Source organism: Fusarium pseudograminearum, chromosome 2 (assembly GCF_000303195.2).
Source record: "Fusarium pseudograminearum CS3096 chromosome 2, whole genome shotgun sequence".
NCBI lineage: Eukaryota > Fungi > Ascomycota > Sordariomycetes > Hypocreales > Nectriaceae > Fusarium > Fusarium pseudograminearum.
The window spans coordinates 609,154-630,095 of record NC_031952.1 but is presented as its reverse complement, the minus strand read 5'-3'; the positions used below and the strand labels follow the sequence as shown (position 1 = coordinate 630,095).

Genomic DNA, 20,942 nt, shown 5'->3' with positions numbered 1-20,942 from the left:
GCCCAGGCTGGTTAGTGGCCAACCCCTGGGAACTAGGATGATTTCCTTTTTCAGTCACGGTCCCCGCTGACAGTAAGACCGGGATACTACTCGGATTCACAGCCACAATCCAAGAACAAGGGGCTGTTTAGGATATCCCCACTCACCTCCCTACAGGGGGGACCATCCTGCCCGAGTAGCGGATGTGAGTAGGTGTGTTACCCTGTGCTTGAAGTGAGTATACCAGATCAGCAAGTTGACCTCTTATGATGCAAGTTGCAAAGTCACCATAAGTCAGGAGAAAAGAACAAAAACCATGTTGAGGCTGGAAATGTCTGAATGCCATTAAAGATGAGGTTTGGTACTATTTTCCATGTTGCCAGTTTTGCATTGAAGATATAACGTGTTCACAACATGATTTGGCTGTTTACTCAACCTTTCCAGTGTATATATAATTTGTAACCATGACATTCATCTGTACACATCAAACACAAGGTAACTCAGAATTATCGAATTACTTCGCAATAATGACAAAATATTTTCAACCTCACTTTTAACTAAACTCAACAATATGCAAGTCCAAGCCAATCCCTTAGCGTCTGATGAAGCGTAAATCGTACGCCGGTGGTGTTAACATGAACTGTTCCGAACCAGTAGACGCCCTCACTTTAGCCTGCTCCTGAGTCTCGCCCGCCTCAGGCACGACCTCCCACCGATAGTTCAGAATCATATGTGCCAGGAAACACACCATTGTTACCTCGGCAAAACGCTTGCCAATGCACTGACGCGAACCAGATGAGTAGCCGATGAAGTCCTCATATGAGATCTGTATCAAATGTTAGTACAGGGTTATTTGTTTAGATAGAATGGGGATATAAACGTACCGTCACTTTTTTGTTGCCATTCACATCCTCAGTCTCGCGAAGGTGGCGTTCTGGATTATATGTCTCAGGATCTTCCCACTTGAACGGGTTGACACCAAACGCTGCTGTATCGAGGTGCACACGTGTGCCCGCAGGAATTGTAACAGTGTGTTGCTGCACTTTGGCCTCGGCTGGGTTAGTTGCGTCACCATCCCATGTCGTGTAGCTAAGCGTGGTGTTGCGAGAGGCCACACGTGTCATCTGCATAGCCAAATCACGCATACGGAGTGTTTCGACAGTAGCCGCAAGGATCAGAGGGAGATTTGCCATTTCCTCATAACCGAGGGACTTTAGTGGCTTCGCGCCGTTCGCGCCGTTCGCGCTTTCGGTCTCGTCCAAGGGGAGAGTGTTGGCCTTGCTGACTTCAGCATAGAGCTTTTCTTGCCAGTCGGTGTTCTTGGCAAGTAGTGACAAAACCCAAGTCAGGGTATGCGATGATGTTTCATGTCCAGTTCTAGATTATGTTAGTTAAATCATATATGATATAACGCCTTCTGAACTTACACCATGAAAGAGAAGATGTTGCCTTGGACTTCTTTATCCGACAGTCCGACATTAGGCGCCAGGTATCCCTTCTCGGCCTTCTCAGCCATCTCCACGTCATTCTGAGAATCCACCAGCGCATCGATGAGGTTCCTGTACTTTCTTGTCCGGCCATGAACCTGAGATGTATCTTTGCTATCCTCAATTCTTCGCCTTGTCTCAGCCTGCGCATTCTTGATATGGGCAACAAGGGATCGCTGTGCCCAAGCAGCGCGACGAAGATGTAACGAAGGGCTCCATTCCATGAACCACAGTGGTAGAACAGTCTGCACAAATGGGGAATCCCAAACCACTTTGAGTGTCTCGGCGAAAGGCATCAACTCATCATTTTGGCGCTCCGTCTCCTTTGCTGGGTCCCAGGGAATGTCAATGTCGAACCACGAAGCACCAATGGCACCAAGCGTAACTTTCAGCATGGTCGACTTCATGTCTCGTACAATAGGAGCAGTGTCTAAGTTGGCGGCCGCTGGGTAGACACCCTCTTCACGGAGCAGACTACGCCACATGTTGCGCATGTTTTGCCACCCGTTCTCCATGAGTTCGTTGTTAAACACTGCTTTGACGACACGCTTGTGTCGTTCATGCTGGGTGCCATTTTGTGTTGAGGCCAGCTGGAGTCCAAAGGTATTGAGCATGCGATAGCGGATCTTCTCCAGTGGCTTTAGGAATATGTCGCCGTTGCGGCCAATTTCACGGAAGATCTTTGGTGATCCGAAGAGGTAGGCGATACCATTAGGTGACGACTTCTTACACGTCAGTGATTATTCTTTTGGTAAAAAAGGAAGGGTAGCTTACAGCCTCAGTAATAACAATCATGTCAGAGCGCGCATCGGCGAACTTCTTGAAAGGGTCCTTCAGAGTAAACTTCTCCATAGGCACCAGAAAGGGGATTCGAGGATACCATGAACGCACAACAGACTCAAAGATCATGATGCCGCTGTGAATTGCAGGATGGCCATTGCGGCGGACCTCGAGGACGGTGCGCGTGTATGTTAGGAGCCAGCGGAGAAGGATGATGACGGGAAGGCCAATAGCGCCGAGGAGGATGATAGGATATGCCATGACGGAGTGAAGACTGAGTCTCGTCTCAGTGACAGTGATGTAAAGTCAATCGACTCGCTAGCAGACGTCAACTACTATTCAAAGAGGAATACAGTAACTAAGGTCACCCCAAGTGCTAGTACTTGCACTTATATCGAGGTACGATCAAGACCAGATACATGACATCTCGTCAAGCGCTGATGAATACCCACATAGTTGAAGTGATGTCCTGTCTAAGCCTCATCAGTTTGTATTTTGCTTATGCTTCTTGCAACCGTCAGCCGTGCCATCACTGGACGGCACGGAGACATACCTGGATCGGCAAGGCTGATGTAATGCGACGGAAGTCAACCCAAAGCGGCAATTGTCCACCACAGTCAGCTTTCAGTCTGAATCAACCGCCTGTCAGCACTGGGTGCACGCCTGAATCCCGCCAACCACGAGGTTGCAGTTTCACTCGTAGCATCCGACTCAGAGTAGAGACAAAAGTCCTTCAGTGCAGCACAGGCAAGAAGAAGCCTCGATGAGTACGGGGCCAGGCTCAGCAAATGGACTCAGCGTATGGAACCTGGGCTCTTATTGTAGCTTTTTTATTGTTTTACATCGTTTTACTCGCTCTATAGCTATCATGTATTGATATCCCATCGCTCTTGGACAGGGCTTGCTGCATTCAACTTCTCTGTTTAAGATTCCTGCTGGAAGTGATTGCTCCTTGTTTGTCTAACCTAGTAGGGTGTCCTTTTATCCAGTCCATAAACTCCATATATCCAATAAGATAGTTAAAATAAGCTTTTACGGAAGGCCGCGAAATGACAAGGATATGGCAAGTTTGTTAGACCTCCTCCGTAGAGCCTGAACCAGCCTCTCATGCCAAGGCCACCCGTTTGCGCTAATTGTCCCCTCAGCTATGTTGATCAGATTGCCGAGCCTCGTAACGCGGGACTTGATTAAGCTAATGACCATCTCTTGCTCATCCTCGTCATCGATCTGCCATGCACCAACCCCAGATTGCAGTCCCTGGGTAGTGCTGGACAGGGATGAATCTAGCTCCGTGCGTGATGCGGTCTGGATGTCTACGGCAGTAGTAGAGCCGTTTGAAATGATTCTATTTATGTCGTCGTCTTTTTTGTTGCAGACAAAACGCTCCACCGCTTCCAGGCTGGTCAATATGCGATCACATATGGTAATGATCAGCATAACAAAGTCCGGCCGGGACCAGCAGGTGCCACAACGGGTGAGGGAGTCACAACGGAGTAGCACCGTCTTTTGACGTTTCAAGATCGTTTGCTGGGTCATCAGTGTTGTTGAATGGTTTGTTGTCGAACCTGAGTGTGACCACGATGGCGACCCAGACGAGTATGAAGAGCCCGCCGATGAGGATTTAGGACTTGATGTAGCCGATGGGCCAGCAATTGGATCGCCCCAGTTCAGCTCAACTTGCAAAGCCTCGTAGACTCCCACGGCTGTCATCATGCAACTGCAAGATGAAGATTCAGACATGGATGTAGAGTTTGATTCTGATGGTGCCGAAGAATGAGTGGTAGTAGCACGAGCGTCGCTTGCAACTTTATTGTTGTTACTGGCACTTCTGGGAGCCATAGCAGTGATGCGTGACTCATCCATCAGAAAGTCCATCTGATCAACTCCAAAGTCAAACAGGCTATCTGCTGATGAGGTTGAGTATACAGAGGTGTGACTGTTTAGCCCGCCACTATCTCCTCGAGCAGTCAATGCTTCCGCGGTAACACCACGACCTGCATAGATATTTTCAGTAGGTAAAGGCATATTGCTAAAGAAGTCTCTGATGGCTGCAGGCTCAAGGTGTGGAAAGACAGCCGGGATTTGTCCAAGGCAGTCCGGGAAGAGACCACCGTTGAATATTAGTTGATGTGCATCTTCCAGGCCCAGGTCTGGCCCTGCTGCGTTGCTGTTGTCATCTTGAATCGAGGGCTTCGCTGAAACCCTCAGTTGATCTGTGGGTGGAGATGATGACCCTGATAATGGCGATGATTGTCGTATTGTCTGCATTCGAGACCATCGTTTTTGCATCCTAGCCTGATTTGACTGCTTTTGCTGATTGACGACTATGTTGTCGCCGTCCTCATCATCGTTCTCGTCGCGGGACTTTGGGCCACCACCAGCAATGTTGGACTTGCGACGTCGTGGCCTCGACACAACCAGGTACTCGCATTTCTGGTTCTTGGCAACACACAGCATACAGCCATTCTCGCCACTGACACACTTGGACTAATGCAGTCAATTAGTTTCATAATTATCAAGTGAGAATAGGAACGACGTCTACGGTTTATCTAAAAAGACTCTCCGACGGGACACGATGTGAATGGCTTCGATACTACCTACCTTCTGTATGCGGCATCTCTCACAAGCGGTCCGCATTGACATCCTGTCCTTGTCAAAGGGTGGAGCAATCTCCACGCTGAGGAGACGGTCTCCATCGCCAGACGTTTGCCGTAGGGTACTAAACATGGTGATCTGCAGTTCAGATTTCCCAAATATTCCAAAGGCCAGTACAATAGGAAACAAGCCGGATCGAGATTATATGTAATGTGCTAGCCAAGGCAACGGGACTACAATAATGGACCGAAGGATTCGTAGCGAATTTTAATATGACTGTGTTTTTCCTTTGTTACCTTCCCCTTGCTCTCCCCTGGACTTTTAGCCGAGCTTACAAAACAAAGCATCATACCGGGCTGCAGCTTCTGAAGGATTGTGAGAAAAAGTCACAGTACAGATCACGCAGTTTAACGATAAGACCAAGTGTTCCTGCGCAGCATCGTCAGCCCTCGAGGGTTGTCGATAAATGTGTAGTTTCGGCGGAACTTAATACAGCCAATTGAAGATCAAGATGGTACTAGGTTGATCGCTAAACTCCGCTAAACTCCTAGGGCTATCAGTTATATCCCTGGGTACAGATTCTAGGCCTTGGGGGGCTGTACTTATTAGATTCACCTTCCACTTTGTATCAGGCATCCTTCGGAACCACGGAAATAGAACCCTGAAAGTGTCTAGCCTACCTAAGTCCCAAGGGTTACGGGTCCACCCGCAGCAAGACCCCTATCTATCTTGCATCTGGGTAAGCACTAATCCATAAGTGAATTCATACGCGAATCCTTCGCTCGCAGGCTATACGAGAATGCTAGATCTTTGCAGTGATTTATCAGGAATTTATCAGGACCCTGCAGGATGGAACATATTTACCGCTCCTGTCAGCTTACCGGAATGTTCTTGCTTACGATCCTGCGGTATTTGTTTTGTCCGGGGCTGGTAGTAAGCAACCGGACCAAGGCTCAAATAGATAACTTCCTATTGGTATGTATACGACTATGGAGTGCCGGTGCCTAGTTACGAATCTCGACACGTGAATGCTTTCACAGCCTCACCATTGCTTCGCCGTGGAAGCGGCATATTTCCTAATCGAGACACCAGAGCTACAGTCTGTATGAGTATCGAAGCTTTCAGTATAAGCGACAATTGAAATGTAATAAAGAGTTGCTATTGTATTAATATAATAATTCTAGATCTTTATAGCATCCATATACTTATACACTTCACTTTGACTCTGTTATCCGCTATAAAACAATTAACCCTAACAAAATAGTATCGTCATGGTCAAATTCGATAGCAGTGGTTCCGAGTCAGAGATGACAACCGGGGAAGTGGTCTATATCGACACCAAATACGAGGTCAAACTCAAGATGAAGAACGGTAATGGAGTTTATAACGAACCCAAACATGATCAGTTCCAGGACCGTGATGAGATGGAAGTTCTCATCCTTCCTGACCTCTTCAGCTCACTCATGTCGGTCCCAGCCCGTGAGAACCCCAACTATGCCAGCGTCAAAGCAGAAGCAGATGATTGGATCTCCTCGTGAGTTAACCCCCTACATATGACACAGACTAAAGAAGAACCAGCATTTACTAACGAATTATAAAGCGTGATCAAAGCAGATGCAGACTGGACCAACAGAAACAAACGGGTTGACTTTACCTATCTTGCCAACATCTGGGCACCTGACTGCAGTGCCTTTGCCTTGCGCACGTCAGCGGATTGGAACTCATGGGCCTTTCTGTTTGACGACCAGTTTGACGAGGGCCACTTGTGCAATGACCTAGAAGGCGCCATCAGCGAGATTGCCAGGACGCGTGAGATCATGGAGGGTACCGCCCCGCGGTATACCGTCGACTCAGAGCATCCCATTCGTTACGTTTTCCAGACACTATGCGATCGCATCAAGCAAAGCCCAGGGGGTTTCTTCGTCGGAAAGCCATCATCAGAGCGTTTCTACAAGCGCTGGATGTGGGCGCATGAACTTTACTGGCAGGGACTGGTCGACCAGGTTCGGACTAATGTAGAGGGCCGGTCCTACACACGTCGCCCAGAGGAATACATGGCCATGCGTCGAGGTTCTCTAGGTGCTTATCCAGCACTTGTTAATAACGAGTGGTGTTACGGGATTGACTTGCCAGAGGAGGTAGCAGATCATCCCTCTGTGTTTGAGATCATGGTTATCATCAGCGACCAGATCCTGTTAGTCAACGACATCCTCTCCTACGAGAAGGACCTTCGTCTCGGGGTAGACCACAACATGGTCCGACTTCTTAAAGCCAAGGGTCTCTCAACCCAGCAGGCCATAAACGAGGTCGGAGTCATGATCAACAACTGCTACAGACGCTATTACAGAGCACTATCAAAGCTTCCATGCTTCGGTGAGGAGGCTGACCGCGCCCTCCTTGGCTTTCTCGAGATTGAGAAGAACCATGCTCTTGGCAGTCTGCTCTGGAGTTACAAGACTGGTCGGTATTTCAAGAGTAAGGAGGATGGTGCTCGGGTTAGGAAAACGCGAGAGTTGTTGATACCAAAGAGTTTGGCGGCGCTGTGAGATTCAAGAGGATGGAGATATAATGGCAATTGGTAGTTTGGTCTGATATATAGAGAAATAGATAACAAAAGAGCTCATCATGGCCCATGATGATCATTTCATAGCTTGTTTCATGTGATCAACCTTTCTCTTATGAGGGAACATCACTACAGGATGGAAACACTCCACACATCTAGATACATTTAAAGGTAGACTTTATAAAATTGAGATAAGTAGTAGTAGAAAAGAGGGACTACGAGGACTAGACCCGTTTGAAAGGCTCCTCCTTATTGCAGGTGATGCCACCGAATTGGTTCCTAGTAGCCTCCCACCACGCCGACTCGACGTGGCCGCCGTTGCAGGTAGACATGGAAAAGAAGTTGATAGCCATATCTCCGTTGCCGTCTCTACCGCAGCTGGTTTCGGAGAGAGCGCCACAGGCACCGTTGAAGTTCTTGTTGTTCATGTTGTCCCAAAAGCCACCGCATTTTCCGGGGATATCATCCACGCCAGAGGCGATAACGCGCCACTTCCTGAGGAAGGGTCCTTCGGCGGGCTTCCAGCTGCAGTGGTTGGCAATGGTGCCGGAGGCAAAGTTAAGAGCAGTGGCGGCGGCGGATGTGAAAAGGGTAGTCTTCATAGTGACTGTAGTGTTGGATGAGAGATATGTTGAGTGGTGTAAGTGAGGACTGAGGCTTGTTCTGAAAAGTGTAGACTGAGAGAGAATTGTAGTGAGTTGAGATTATTTTGAGCGAGATATCATGCTCCTTATACACATTTACGATAACTGTTTAGCACAGCCCATCGTTGCTTTCGCTAGGAGTATGCCACTCGCGACAGTACACGTTATGAAGCTATACTCTTGGCACATTACTTCTTTCAGCTCAGATTGGTCAATTGTGAGGTTACAATAATTTCGCTTCCACGATGTAAGCAAAATATGGAGCGAGTTCAGATGATACCGTCGATCTTCTGAAGCCGTCCTAGGGGAGTCAGAAAACATGAGATCCACTTTCGCCAAGATTCACTCTCAAACTATTTGTTCATGCCTCATATTCTGACCTCCACAAGGCGGTGTATGTCAGGAAGGCCAAGAAACGGTAGACTACACATGACTCAAGCTTAAGTGAGAGAAAATGATTAGCCAAAGTATCTAACCTAACTTGGCAAAAGGTGTCTATACCATTTTGCCTTGTCATGAACAAATGCCAACCACCCTGTTCCTATGGAGAAGGGTTACAGTTTGTATCTGCGAGTTGGCCAAATCCGAGAAGAAAATACTTCCAGCGTTGAAAGTACCCTCAACCTGTTGAGCTGCTATAGTTCAAGCAAGTCCATGCAACGTTATATAATTGTGTCTTCCAAGCGTGATATTCGCGGTTATGTGTTGGATAATCTAGGTACAAAGTTCTGAGCACGTATCGTGGAGGGACGTTTGTTTGTCTTTGCCTTGTTAGCGGATTTTCCGTCTTCCCATCATCTGATTATCTGGAACATTGGCAATATCCACACTGATCCTTCTTGTGTGTGTTGTCACGTATTAAACCAATTTGACGGGGTTGTCCTCGAAATTTGATACCTAGTTTAGATCATGCAGCCTTGTCAGGCTTGGTAGGGTTCTCAGAGCAACCGCAATGTCACCTAATGCCAAAGGACTGCGAGGCCTGCTAAACAGCCCGTTTTTTCTTCCTTGAACACAAAAACCACAGGTCATAATCCGTGTTGCCGATACAGATCCTAGTCACAACCAAACACTGCCGACTACAACAAAGCCTAAACGTAAGCGCTTGTAGGCAAAATTGTCTTCAAAGTTGTATCAACCACCAAATAGTAAGCGCTTGCAGGGGCAGTTCCACACCCCCATTGCCGAAGGTACATTGTTATGGACGATATCACTCGCTCGGCAGTTGAGTTAGCAATATATCGCGACCAAGCTATCTATATAGAGGCAAAGGTTCCTATTCTCAAGAGAACGTTAATCCATCTACGGTAGAGACACACCATGCATCGTATTAAGCAATTATACATAACAGTCTCTCTATTCAGGAAGTTATTGCATCTTAACCATTTCTTATTACCGAAGTAGTTGAGAATCTACTATTCGACGTTGATCTTCATCAGTATTCACAGCTCGACCTGACAGTTAAGAACAATTCACAGCGTTCGTGCATGTCCATTAGTCGACCCCATCCACTCAGTCAAGCCAAGTGCTCCGCTGTGGCAGGTTTCTTTCTGGCAAGATCAATCGTACTGTCAGGGGGTGCCTCGGTAAGGCCAATCTCAGATGCGATCTCCATCAACCGCGCCTTCTCTTCGTAAGCGGCTGTATCACCAAACAAAGCATCCATCTCCTCTAGACTCTTGCCGCGAGTCTCTGGGACAAAGAAGTATGTAAAAAAGAAGGCGAGGAGACAAAAAGCCGCAAAGAAGATGTACGTGCCCCATCCGATTGTACTCAGCATGTCGGGTGTCACCAAGCCGATGATGAAGTTGCACATCCACGTTGTGCTGGTAGTGATCGCCATAGCCTTGGAGCGAATACCGAGGTTAAAGATCTCGGCGGGCAATACCCACCCAATGGGCGCGAAAGAAAAAGAGAAGTTGATGTCGTAGATGTAGATAAAGGCGATACCTGCCCAACCAGCGGATTTGTTCGACGCAAGAGATGCGCCATATCCTCCGATGATGCCACCCACGATAACGAGTGAGATGAAGGTACCAGCGGCACCACACATGAGAAGAGGTCGACGCCCAATCTTGTCAATCAGGAAAAGAGCAGGTAGCGTAGAAAGCGTGTTGACGATTCCATAGACACCAGTTGCCAAGAGGCCTGAAGTACCCCCAGATAAACCTAGTTGGGCAAACATAGTCGGCGCATAGTAGATGATGGCGTTACATCCCATGAACTGCTGGAAGAACATTATGCAGCAACCGATGGCCAGTCGTCTGAAGGAGGCCCAATTCGATACAAGAGCACCATGCTGGGCGATGAATAGGGAGACGCCCTTCTTGCCCGGGAACTTGTCTCTATTCACAGCCTCGTCGAAGAGGACCTCAGCCTTGATGGCCAGATATTCCTCTCGAAGTGAATGTGTGTCAGGATGGACTCGGCGGAGTTGGGCCAGGGCTTTCAAAGCCTTTTCTTCTTTGCGGCGCATCAGGTAGAAGCGAGGAGACTCGGGAAACAACAGCATGCCGAGGCCAAGCACAATCGCAGGAAAGATTTGAATGGCAAAGGGGACTCTCCATGCAGCATCAGACTGACCAGTGCACCCTCCCGAGCCAACATCATGCCTAGGATCGAATGTAGGCTTGTCTTTAGTGCCACCAGAGTAGGGAATGTCAGGCGCACATCGATGGCCGCCGATATACTGTGTCCCGTATTCGAGCCAGTAGCTTACCAAAATACCCAAGGTAATACTTAGTTGCTGTAGCACAACTAGGGTGCCACGAATGCCAGCTGTAGATACTTCGGACACGTACATGGGCACAATCATAGTCAGCATTCCTACAGCAAACCCGGCCACAGCACGACCTACGAGGCGTATTAGCACAAGACGATAATAGCTTGAGATGTAAGCCTACCAGCAAAGAGCATTGGAATATCATTGGCGCCTGCCTGGAATGCAGAACCAATTGTAAAGATGACAACTGCCACTAGCATAGAGCCCTTGCGGCCCAGGAAGTCGGCGATGGGTCCGTTGACCAGAGAGCCAAACCATGCACAGAGGAGAAGTGTTGACACGAACCAACCCTTGAAACTGCTATCAAGATAGATTCTGGGGAATTTAGTGGCGAATGACTCCATGGTCAAAACGCCTGATACGACACCTGACCAAGCAGTCAGTTTCCATTGCGTAGTTGGTTGAAATGCATCTTGAGTACAAACCTTGATCATAACCGAACAGAAAGCCGCCTAAACTGGCAAACTATTACACGATAAATTAGACTTTTATGTTCATGAGCGGGGGAAGGGGTGAGTGCATACAAGCGATAATCCAAAGATGTAAGGGTTTTCGAGAAGGAGGTGCCAAACGCCTTTGCGAGGCGGTGGACTCTGTTGCGGCTCACTGATAACTGTTTCATCTGCCATCCTGAAAGCTAGAATAGAGTTCAACTAATAAACGTATAAAATAGCGAAAAAGAAACGATTCGAAACAACCTGGGGTATTTAACTGTAAACTGTGCGGGGGATCAGCGTTGTAGCTCCATCAGCCCAGTGGAACTTCCACCGATGAACCAAACACGAGTCATGTTGAGTTGCAGCAATGTTGCGTCAAAACTGGAGTTTTGAACCAAAAAACAAGGATGGCCCAACCCACTCCGACAACCGGACCGGACTGTTGTCCGATCAGAGAGGAAATATTCGATTGACGATATTTCGTATATTAGATAACTTCCTATTGGGTCATATACGCCCAAGATGAGCCGGTGTCTAGTTGCAAATGCCGATACGTGAATGAAGTCAAACTTGAGATGAAGAATGGAACGGGGTCTTCAAGGAACCTAGACATGACCAGTTCCTGGACCAACAGAAACAAACGGGTTGACTTTACCTATCTTGCCAACATCTATGCTTATGCCTCAGGGTATCAGAAAGATTGGCCGCTAGAAGCATACGAGACGAAATTAGTAGGTCAGCTTATGATACTTAAACTATACTCTTTAGGCTATTTATTTTTATATACGAAGACTCAAGGGGTTAACGTTTCCGCTACCTATTAGCTTTATTCCACTGCAACTAAGCAAGGTCTAACACCTTTATGTTGTTGTTTATTATAATTACCCAAGGCTTCAGGTTTCATCTCATGTGCTAGAACATCACTACAAGATGGAAGCATTTCACTCATCCAGAGACATTCGAGGTAGACTTGATTATATGAGATATCTTCGTTCAGTCATGAACAAAAGCTTGTAATGTGAGAGACATCCACGCTCAACTTCTCTCATTGTTGACGATTAGCAACTATCATCGCCGCATGCGCATTCTCAACAAACTTCTTGAATCCTCCGGCAAGCTTATCGAAATCCTTCAATTTCTCTTCTATATTCTTATTGATCACTTCTGCATCAGTTGGCCATTCGTCGGTGGCAGGGTTGAAGGTCTCTGGCAATAGTTTTCCTGCGTCTTTAGCAGCGATCATGAGGTCGTCGTAATCACAGCTTTGAAGCTCGGCCTGTTCTATTTGTCAGTAGAGACTTTGAGGGGAGGTGACTGGGTAGTGCACCTTTGCTATTCGTGCGTAATTTGCTGTGAAGCGCATGGCTTCAAAGCCAAGCGTTCCAGTCAAGGCATTGTTGAAGTCTCTTGCTACGGAGGCACTACTTGTCTTGTCGCTGGATTTTTTTGATGTGGGCATTTTCTCGAATCACCAAGATATCTCGGTTCCTTGACTGGTGTTTGACGTAGTCAGGTTGAGATGTTCCAGAGTCATATTTTAGACTAGACGTTAATCTATGCACGTGTTACTTCAGCCTCACTAGGCTGACTAGCCAAAGCCTCAAAACATCGTCAATGGATAGATGCCGACAACGACCTTGAAAATGCCTAATCTTCTACACGGTTTGAAAGGCAGAAAATGCATACTTACGTAAAATTATACAATAATTCACATTCGCAAACAAATCTGAGAGATGCACTCTTGTGCAGACCAATTTCAGGACAAAGGTAGTTATATTTCGAAGAAAGAATTAGATGATTATGTACAAAATATTAATACTAGAGGATACGCCTCTAAGCAATAGGGCTGGACTTGGTGGGGTTGCATGCCTTGTTGATCATGTTAGATGTGCACTCAGGACCATCATTGCGCTCAAGCCAGTAAGCCGGAAGATCAAAGAAACAAACAGGAATGTTGTTAAAACCCAAGTTGTCCACGTTAAGACCCGCTTCTCCGCTGGTAGCACAGTCAAGAATAGCGCGGTAGTAAGGATCCCTGTTACCAAGGCCGTACTTGGCCATGTTGGCGTAGATATCCTCAGTAGCCTCATCGTACTTCTCGCCGTAAACACCGTGCTCATCAATTCTGGCGATGTAAAAGCAGTAGAACTCGCTGTCCTTGAAGTTCATCCACTGACGACCTGTAGCGTAACCGCAGTCCTCCTGGCTTCCGACGCGCTTGTCGGCAACGAGGCGCAGGTTGGCGGCCTTCATGACGTTGTTGGCGATCTTGGGCTTGATGTTTCCAGAGATAGATTTGATGAGGTTCTGGACGGGCTCGGCTCTGTCGCTGAGGAGGAACCAGCCGCCGTTGAAGAACCTGGTGATGGGCGAGTGGATCCAGGGGCCGTACTTCTTGGAGGCGGGGAGGCTATTGAAAGCATCCGCTGTCTCACCCTTCTCGAGCGTACCTGTAGCCAGTCTCATGGTCTTCTTTAGCTGTTCAGATGAGCGCTGGAAGATAGCGCCCAGGGCAGCTGAGATGGTGCCCTGGTCAATCTCCTCTGGCTTTGTCTCGTCGGCGATGATGTCGAAGACGCCGCCCATGATGTCGAAACCAGTAGACATAGCCTCTCCCTACTACAGTTAGTATCGCTTCATGCCATACCCGTGGAAAACTGGTCACTTACAGCTCCGCCGGGAACGAGACCACCGATGGTACTTCCCAAGCCAACAGCGGCAGAGAGCCACTTCAAGACATCTTCAGTCTTGTCTTCGGCTCCTTGGAAGTCTGCGACCATCTCGCCAATTTGAAGGTTTGTGATGATAGTCTGCTCCACCAGTTCACTGTGAAGCATCTGGAACTTGCTGTGCATTCCCTTGATGGCCTGGAAGATCCAGTACGAGGTTCTGCCAATGGGATCCTTCAAGGGATCTCCACTCGTGCCGTACTTGTCAAAGTGTTCCTCGCAACTTTCGGCGCCCTGAGGCAAGCACTCAGTACTGGCAATAAGACCGCAGCCAGACATGCCAAGGTTTCCGCTGCCGTTGTTAATTGCATGCTCCAGGTTGAAGAGCCAGTTGGTCTCGTGTTCTGTCAATGTTAGCTGGGTTGTCTACGGCATGAGGGTAGATAATGACATACCCCATTGTCCCATGATTTGGTTGTCGAGTCCGTCGCTAGCACCAGTCGTTTCCCAGACATTAGAAGCACCCTCGACAGTGTCGAGCTGCCACGCTTTATCTTTGCAGAGACTTTCTTTGGTATCAAATGGTTGATCACGCTTGGAGATGGGTGAGGCGTGGACAGCAGCCACGAGGGCCAAGAAAGTAGTGGAAGACTTCATGATGTAGATTCAAAAGAGTGAATAAGTGAGTGACTAAATGAATGAATGAATGACTGAGTGAGTGAGTGATGATGGTAAGTCTTGGTGTCTACTCAACACCTTTATATCAAATTTGAAGGTCATGGTAGTGCTATAGAAATTCAGGACGACTATCTGTAACATGCTAATTTAGGTTTAATTCCTAGTGAATCCTACAAGCAAGGGCAATATGTTGGTCTATGTTGCAGTGACTGTGCCTTGACATCAAACGACAGTTTAGATAAGCGTTTAGATAAGGAATATTCGCATTTGATAGTGTTTCCCGGGGTTATGATCGACGAGGAGGTCTTGATCGGGAAATGGTAGTTTGGAAGGATTTTGTGGGGTTATATGAGCTTAATGTTACATTACGGGATAATGTCACTGTTGGGGCGGATACACGATGGGTTTCTGAGATTAAGGCTGATCCTACTAGAGTTCACCTTCTAGTTTTGGGAGCTGGGAAACGAAGACTTGATGGTAACCAAGGTTCGTGGCTGCGTTGTTGAGAGGATCATGACATTAGCTTCACCCTATTGAAGATGTGAGCATCTGTCAAACTAAGCAATTCTTCAAAAGGACTGAAAAGCCATTGAAGCGAATCTAAGTTAGTGAAGCCTATGCATAGCCACATCCACGACTTATTGCTGGAATTATTGCCACAGTCAGTGCAGTTACTGCTGTACAAGGCTGTTGGGGGAGGTTAAAATTGCAGTGAAGTGTCCTGCACCTACTTGCACCGCCTGATTTCTGGCACTGCCTGATTTCTGCCGTATGCTATGTACTAAATTACTATTTTACAAGGCTGCTAGGTGAGGTTAAAAATGCAGTGTGGATTGTATAGGACTTCCCCGATTAGGCAGTAGAAACAATAACCTCTATCCATACTCCTAGGCAAAAGTCAGGAGAGCAACAGGTATTAACCCATGGGGTAACATTCGCATGAAATAATCTAATTTAAGCTTACATCTCAATTATTTGAGTTCAATTAGCGGCTGATAGTTAACATGGGCACAGATATTTTACCCTATCAGAACTAGCCATTCCCCTGATCTACAGCCTCAAGCTAAACCTGAATGGTGACAGAAAAGGTCCCGGCAGTGTTACAGATAGCCTGGGGCTTTTTGTTAGTGCTGCATCCTTCCATAACTCAGCCCTTTACGAGTGTAAAATAATGAGCGTTCGGCAGATGAATTGACAGGTTAAGTATCCCGATTTCTTTCGGATGAAAGGCCATCCTTGGCATGATCCTGGTAAGGCTACCATCAAGTTAGACCGTCGGCCCGTTCGGTCAAAACACTGCTACAAGCTCAAAATACCACGGTTAGATATGATTTCATCTAGACTTGGCATTCCCATGTTCGACTATCGATAGGATTTACCGACGCGTATCGGAGCTCCCCGAACAAGGCAGATTCGTTCGTGACTCGAGATCCATATTGTCGCTGTTCCGGTGGATTTTACGGAGTACACAACATTCTCGGCCGAGTCGGAGATGTGATTGAGAGCCAATCCTTGTCGTCTGCTTTTGTCCCTTCGTTAGTGACTGACAGGGTTGCCTGTTAACAATCGTAGTATAGGCCAATTCTCTCCAACAAAATCCACCTTTCCACGGGTAACCTTGCAGGTCAAGACTAATAATGATTCTTTGTCTGTTCTCTGGTTGTACAGGATGTCACAGCGTGTCTCATCTTGTTTAAAGCCAGGTCGTGAGACTTGACACCTGCAAAGGGAATAAACGAATGACTGTTTTCTCGTTATTGCCGGCCTGGCCTACCCTGTATCGCGAGTTTCAACGATTAAAAAAGGGAATGATGACAAAGACTGCATCAGTTTGCAAGCTATTACAATGTAGACTAATTAGAAATAATTTTTTTATATCTGTGAGGGCATTTCTTTCTATCACACATGTAAACCTGGACATCGATGTCTCGTTAGACCTTCACAGCTGAGTTTGTTTTTCTGCCTGATGACTCTTCATACTCAGAACCAACAGGCTTATAACCTCCGTTAGACACACAACAAGGACGAAATGTATTCAAAAGTGTCTTTTGACCAGAAAACCCAGCATCATTATGTTAGCAATTCATACTGCTCAGATTTCTGAAGCGCTGCCGTTGATGTCTCTTCAAGTGTGGCGCGCACAGCCACACCAATCACCACCGCCACACCCCTACCAAAGCTCTCCGTCATCTCCAAGCTGTCCTCAAGGCTCAAGACAAGTTTCACCAAAAAAACCACCACCACTCCCTTCCCTCCTCCTCCTCCTCGAAAACAACAACCTCTCACATAAATAAAATGTCAAACTACTACGCCTCGCAACAACCTCAATACCCCCCCAGCGGCGCACCCGCACCCACCGCCGCCCAAAACCTCCAATTCTTTCCCTCCCAGTACACTACCAACACCGGCACACCACAGGGCGGTGGAGGCTACGGATATGCCAACACAGGCGGCTACGGCGTCGGCGCGCCAGCGCAACAGAGCAACTTTGCGACGCCTGGTTTCGGAGCAGCGCAGCAGGGCGTTAGTGGTAGGATGGGCGAGCAGGGCGGTTTGAGGACGGGTTGGGTTGCTGCTTTTTCGTCAGAGGGGTATGATGGCGAGCCGCCTTTGCTGGAGGAGCTGGGCGTTAACTTTGGACATATTCAAGCAAAGGTAACCACTACCCAACTTCTATTCTTGACGTATGTGACTAACGGGATTTTGCGCAGACGCTGGCTGTGTTGAACCCCTTTCGACGAATCGATGCGCACATCATGGACGATTCCGACCTCGCAGGACCACTCATCTTCTTCCTCCTCTTCGGCTTCATCCTCCTCTTCTCAGGCCAAGTCCACTTCGGCTACATCTACGGCCTCGCCGCTCTAGGCTCTATTTCTCTTCATCTAATCCTCTCTCTCATGTCGCCCTCCGACGTCGACCCAGGCACACAAGCAGTCAACAATTTCCCCCAATACAGCAGCGATCCCTCCGCACCACCCCAACCGCACGACGGTCAACACGGCGGCCACTTCTCCTCGACGTTGACATACCCCCGAAGCGCGAGCGTGTTGGGATACTGCCTTTTGCCTCTTGTAGCGACGAGTTTGTTTGGTATCGTTATGCGAATGGACACACCTATTGGAATCGTCGCTACTACTGCGGCTATCCTTTGGTGCACTTATAGCGCAAGCGGTATGTTCTGCGCGGTGGGACAGATGAAGCGCATGCGAGGACTAGTCGCGTATCCTCTTGCTCTGTTCTACGTTGGATTCGGCATCATGGGTATTTTCAGCAGTCGAGGAAGCGGAACCTTTTCCGGTGCTGCTGCTAAGCTTAACGCTTGAACGATTTCGATAGCAAGGTCAATCACGATACAGTTTATGCGCAAAGCGTGCGCAGGGAAACTCCATGATGCAGTACATGAAGACGCCCTCAGCGGCAGAGATACAATGGACATCAAGCGCAGCCGCGCGGGGGCAAGGCGTTCGGCAAGACAAGGAGATGGGATACGCAAGTTACATGGCTCGGGACATGTTCCCTTTGTACTAGAATAATTGCATTTGTACGTCACGAATAAAAGAGAGGCAAGGTGTAGTAAAGCGTCGAGAAAAATACTCTCAAAAACAAAGTTTTCAAGTTATGCAAAGACATCGTAACAACCATCTATATATGCCACAGCAGCGAAAAGCACCAAAAACAATATGCATCCTCCTTTAATCGTGAAAGCCTTTTTTGAGTAACAGGGAAATCCGCCCATCCGATTCCCAGAACCATTTGCGGTCCGTCTCTTCATCAAATGGCGGGCTAAAAAATACAAATTTGTTGAAAAGGGCTGCCCTGCAGCAGCGAGATTAAGTTGGGCTAAATAGGAGAAATTCTAGCTTCATTCGCAAATCCTTCGTAGTGTTTCGTTGCTCGTTTAAGCCTTGTCGTCAGCACCGTTGGTGGCGGCGCCGTTTGTTTGTGGAACATCTTCAGCCTCGCCGATGAGGACGGAGTATTGACCACCAGCTCCGGCACCGATGATCTTCTTGCCTCGGATGGCGGTGTTGTCGATCAGGGTAGGAGTGTGGATGTCGTCAATCGTGCCTTGGCCGGTCTGGTAGTTGCTGGAGAAGCCCCAGGAGTAGACAGTGCCGTTGGAGGAGATGGCGAAGTTGTTATCGGTACCGGCGGCGACAGAGACGATATCCTTGACGTCTGGAACATGTTAGCATTTGTTTGAATGGATAAATGACGTGTAGAACTTACCGGGCTGGATAGTAGGCTTGAACAGAATACGGGCATTGCCTCGCTCGTCGTAGATGGAGTTTTCCTCGGACAGCTTGTCAAACTCGAAGCCAACTTGGTAACCATCGACACGACCCCAGGTCAAGAGATCACCCTTGTCGGAGCAAGCAAGGGAGTGGTGCTCGCCACCATCAATCTCTGTAATGTTGTAGTCGTCGAGGTATGTGAGCTTGGCAGGTCGGAGAATAACAGCGTCGTCCTCGCCAGCATTTGACTCGACACCAATCTCGCCAAAGTTGTTGAGACCCCAACCGTAGACAACACCCTCCTTGTCGATAGCAAAGCTGTGGTATGAGCCACAGGCAATCTTGGCAATCTTTCCGCGAGGCAGACCGACACCCTGGGGGATAAGAGAGGACATCTTGTTGCGCTCAATAATACGTCGGCCGAGCTGGTTCTGCTGACCACAGCCCCAGGCGACAACGTTGCCCTTGTGGTCGAGAGCAAGAATGTGGTTGGAACCTGCGGAAAGGGCCTTGATGTTCTTCAGGTCCTTGATGAGGAGGGGAGTGGGCTGGATCTTGATGGTCTCTGAGAAGCCGAGAATACCATCGCTGGATCGGAAGGTTCCCCAGCCATAAACTCGGCCGTCTTCGGTAAGAGTAAAGCTGGCGCTGTCACTAGCAACGACCTGAACAAACTTGGTGCCAGGAGCAAAGAACTCGTCATCGACGGCGGTCGGTGTGCTCTCCTTGGGGTTGATTCCACTGTCGTCCTCATCATCTGAATCGGAGTCTTCGGCGCTGTCCATATCGCGAAGGCCACCATCCCAGTTGGTGTCTCGGCCGAGAGCGCCCTGATCGTTGACACCCCATGTGAGGATCTTGTTATCGTGTGTCAACGCGACAGCGTGCATACCACCGCAAGAGATCTGAACAACACCGGTAGTGGCAGCGGCGAGGTTATCATTGAGTCGGGGGCGCTTGACGTCGATGGGCTTCTTGTTGTTGACGCGCTTGCTTCCGAGACCCAGCTCACCTGATGATCCCTCACCAAACACGTAAACATCGAGAATCTTGGTAGGAGCTTCGTTGATCTTCTTTCCAATGCCGGGAAACGAAGACTTCTTCTTGGGCTCGGCCTTCTTGGCGGCAGCGGGTTTGGCGGTCTTTGCCTTTGCTACGGGCTTCTTCTCCTCGGGCTCTTCGGACGTGGCCTTGGCCTTGGCTTTTGATGCAGCGGCCTTAGTGGTCTTTGCCTTTGCTGCGGGCTTGGTCGCGGTCTTGACGACGCGTTCTGTGGTCTTGGTCTTCTTGGTCTTGCGGGTGACTTCCTCCTCTTCGTCTTCCTCTACCTCTTGCTCTTCTGCGCGAGTGCGCTTCTTGGAGGCGCCGTTGGTAGCAGGCTCGGCCTTCTTGGCAGCGGCTTTCGTAGGCTTCGCATCCTTCTTGGCAGTAGCGGCGGTAGTGGTAGTCGACTTCTTGGTCGCGGCCGCTCTGGCGACAGCGGCTCTTGGTGCCATCGCGTGATGATTTGTTGTGATTGTGAGGAATTTGAGAGATGCGCTGGAGATGGGGAAAGTTTTGCGCTTTTAGGTAATTCAATCGGCGGTGGCGATTGAGAATAGGGTTTAGGTTCGCGAGGATAGGGGGCGAAATGTGATGGTTGTGTTATGATGATGTTTGATGATGAAAATCAAGCTCTGCGAAAAAAAAAAGCTGATTTAGGAGGGCGCGATGGGTGGGTTTTTTCTTGCAGGAGGTGATCTGACCGCGCTGGGGGTGCGGTCATTTGCGGGCTTGACAGGGGATGATGCTTGCCCAACCTTGAGTCACCGCCTGAAAGCTATGGCTAATTTGGCTGATTTGTCCGGCAGAAAACCGTTAGCGCAATTGACGGTTCGTAACAATGGATCGAGCTTCGATTCACCGCCTTTGAGCTGTCGGTTCATTTCGTCGCAGCTATTCGATACGCGATTCACACTGGTCCGTCGCGTTTACTAGCGGACGAACAATGCGTCGCACAGCACAGACAATAGCTGTGTTTGTCTTCAACAGTTTAACCTCTGCGCCACTGAACAAATGAAGATGCAGATGTCCACAACCGTTTTTAATCG

General features: G+C 48.4%; 9 protein-coding genes across 9 annotated transcripts, besides 1 other annotated feature; 2 read left to right on the top strand and 7 right to left on the bottom strand.

Moving 5' to 3' along the window:
• Positions 1-571: 571 nt before the first annotated feature.
• Positions 572-2,507, bottom strand: FPSE_10887 (uncharacterized protein; the record flags this gene model as incomplete). The annotated part of the gene is made up of 4 exons (XM_009264004.1): positions 572-805; positions 864-1,356; positions 1,407-2,188; positions 2,241-2,507. 4 exons carry the CDS (start codon positions 2,505-2,507, stop codon positions 572-574), a joined length of 1,776 nt encoding a protein of 591 aa, XP_009262279.1.
• Positions 2,508-3,278: 771 nt separating this feature from the next.
• FPSE_10886 (uncharacterized protein) lies at positions 3,279-4,973 on the bottom strand (the record flags this gene model as incomplete). The annotated part of the gene is made up of 2 exons (XM_009264003.1): positions 3,279-4,733; positions 4,848-4,973. The coding sequence occupies 2 exons, from the start codon at positions 4,971-4,973 to the stop codon at positions 3,279-3,281; spliced, it is 1,581 nt and encodes a 526-aa protein (XP_009262278.1).
• A 1,139-nt stretch (positions 4,974-6,112) lies between these two features.
• FPSE_10885 (uncharacterized protein) lies at positions 6,113-7,387 on the top strand (the record flags this gene model as incomplete). The annotated part of the gene is made up of 2 exons (XM_009264002.1): positions 6,113-6,375; positions 6,442-7,387. 2 exons carry the CDS (start codon positions 6,113-6,115, stop codon positions 7,385-7,387), a joined length of 1,209 nt encoding a protein of 402 aa, XP_009262277.1.
• Positions 7,388-7,628: 241 nt separating this feature from the next.
• Positions 7,629-8,006, bottom strand: FPSE_10884 (uncharacterized protein; the record flags this gene model as incomplete). Its single annotated transcript, XM_009264001.1, has 1 exon — positions 7,629-8,006. The coding sequence occupies one exon, from the start codon at positions 8,004-8,006 to the stop codon at positions 7,629-7,631; it is 378 nt and encodes a 125-aa protein (XP_009262276.1).
• Positions 8,007-9,564: 1,558 nt separating this feature from the next.
• Positions 9,565-11,459, bottom strand: FPSE_10883 (uncharacterized protein; the record flags this gene model as incomplete). The annotated part of the gene is made up of 4 exons (XM_009264000.1): positions 9,565-10,901; positions 10,952-11,197; positions 11,256-11,295; positions 11,355-11,459. 4 exons carry the CDS (start codon positions 11,457-11,459, stop codon positions 9,565-9,567), a joined length of 1,728 nt encoding a protein of 575 aa, XP_009262275.1.
• Positions 11,460-12,312: 853 nt separating this feature from the next.
• FPSE_10882 (uncharacterized protein) lies at positions 12,313-12,726 on the bottom strand (the record flags this gene model as incomplete). The annotated part of the gene is made up of 2 exons (XM_009263999.1): positions 12,313-12,543; positions 12,595-12,726. 2 exons carry the CDS (start codon positions 12,724-12,726, stop codon positions 12,313-12,315), a joined length of 363 nt encoding a protein of 120 aa, XP_009262274.1.
• Positions 12,727-13,100: 374 nt separating this feature from the next.
• FPSE_10881 (uncharacterized protein) lies at positions 13,101-14,593 on the bottom strand (the record flags this gene model as incomplete). Its single annotated transcript, XM_009263998.1, has 3 exons — positions 13,101-13,883; positions 13,937-14,340; positions 14,392-14,593. The coding sequence occupies 3 exons, from the start codon at positions 14,591-14,593 to the stop codon at positions 13,101-13,103; spliced, it is 1,389 nt and encodes a 462-aa protein (XP_009262273.1).
• A 15-nt stretch (positions 14,594-14,608) lies between these two features.
• Positions 14,609-14,673: a microsatellite.
• Positions 14,674-16,909: 2,236 nt separating this feature from the next.
• Positions 16,910-17,940, top strand: FPSE_10880 (uncharacterized protein; the record flags this gene model as incomplete). The annotated part of the gene is made up of 2 exons (XM_009263997.1): positions 16,910-17,269; positions 17,326-17,940. The coding sequence occupies 2 exons, from the start codon at positions 16,910-16,912 to the stop codon at positions 17,938-17,940; spliced, it is 975 nt and encodes a 324-aa protein (XP_009262272.1).
• A 575-nt stretch (positions 17,941-18,515) lies between these two features.
• FPSE_10879 (uncharacterized protein) lies at positions 18,516-20,348 on the bottom strand (the record flags this gene model as incomplete). Its single annotated transcript, XM_009263996.1, has 2 exons — positions 18,516-18,796; positions 18,848-20,348. 2 exons carry the CDS (start codon positions 20,346-20,348, stop codon positions 18,516-18,518), a joined length of 1,782 nt encoding a protein of 593 aa, XP_009262271.1.
• Positions 20,349-20,942: the final 594 nt, after the last annotated feature.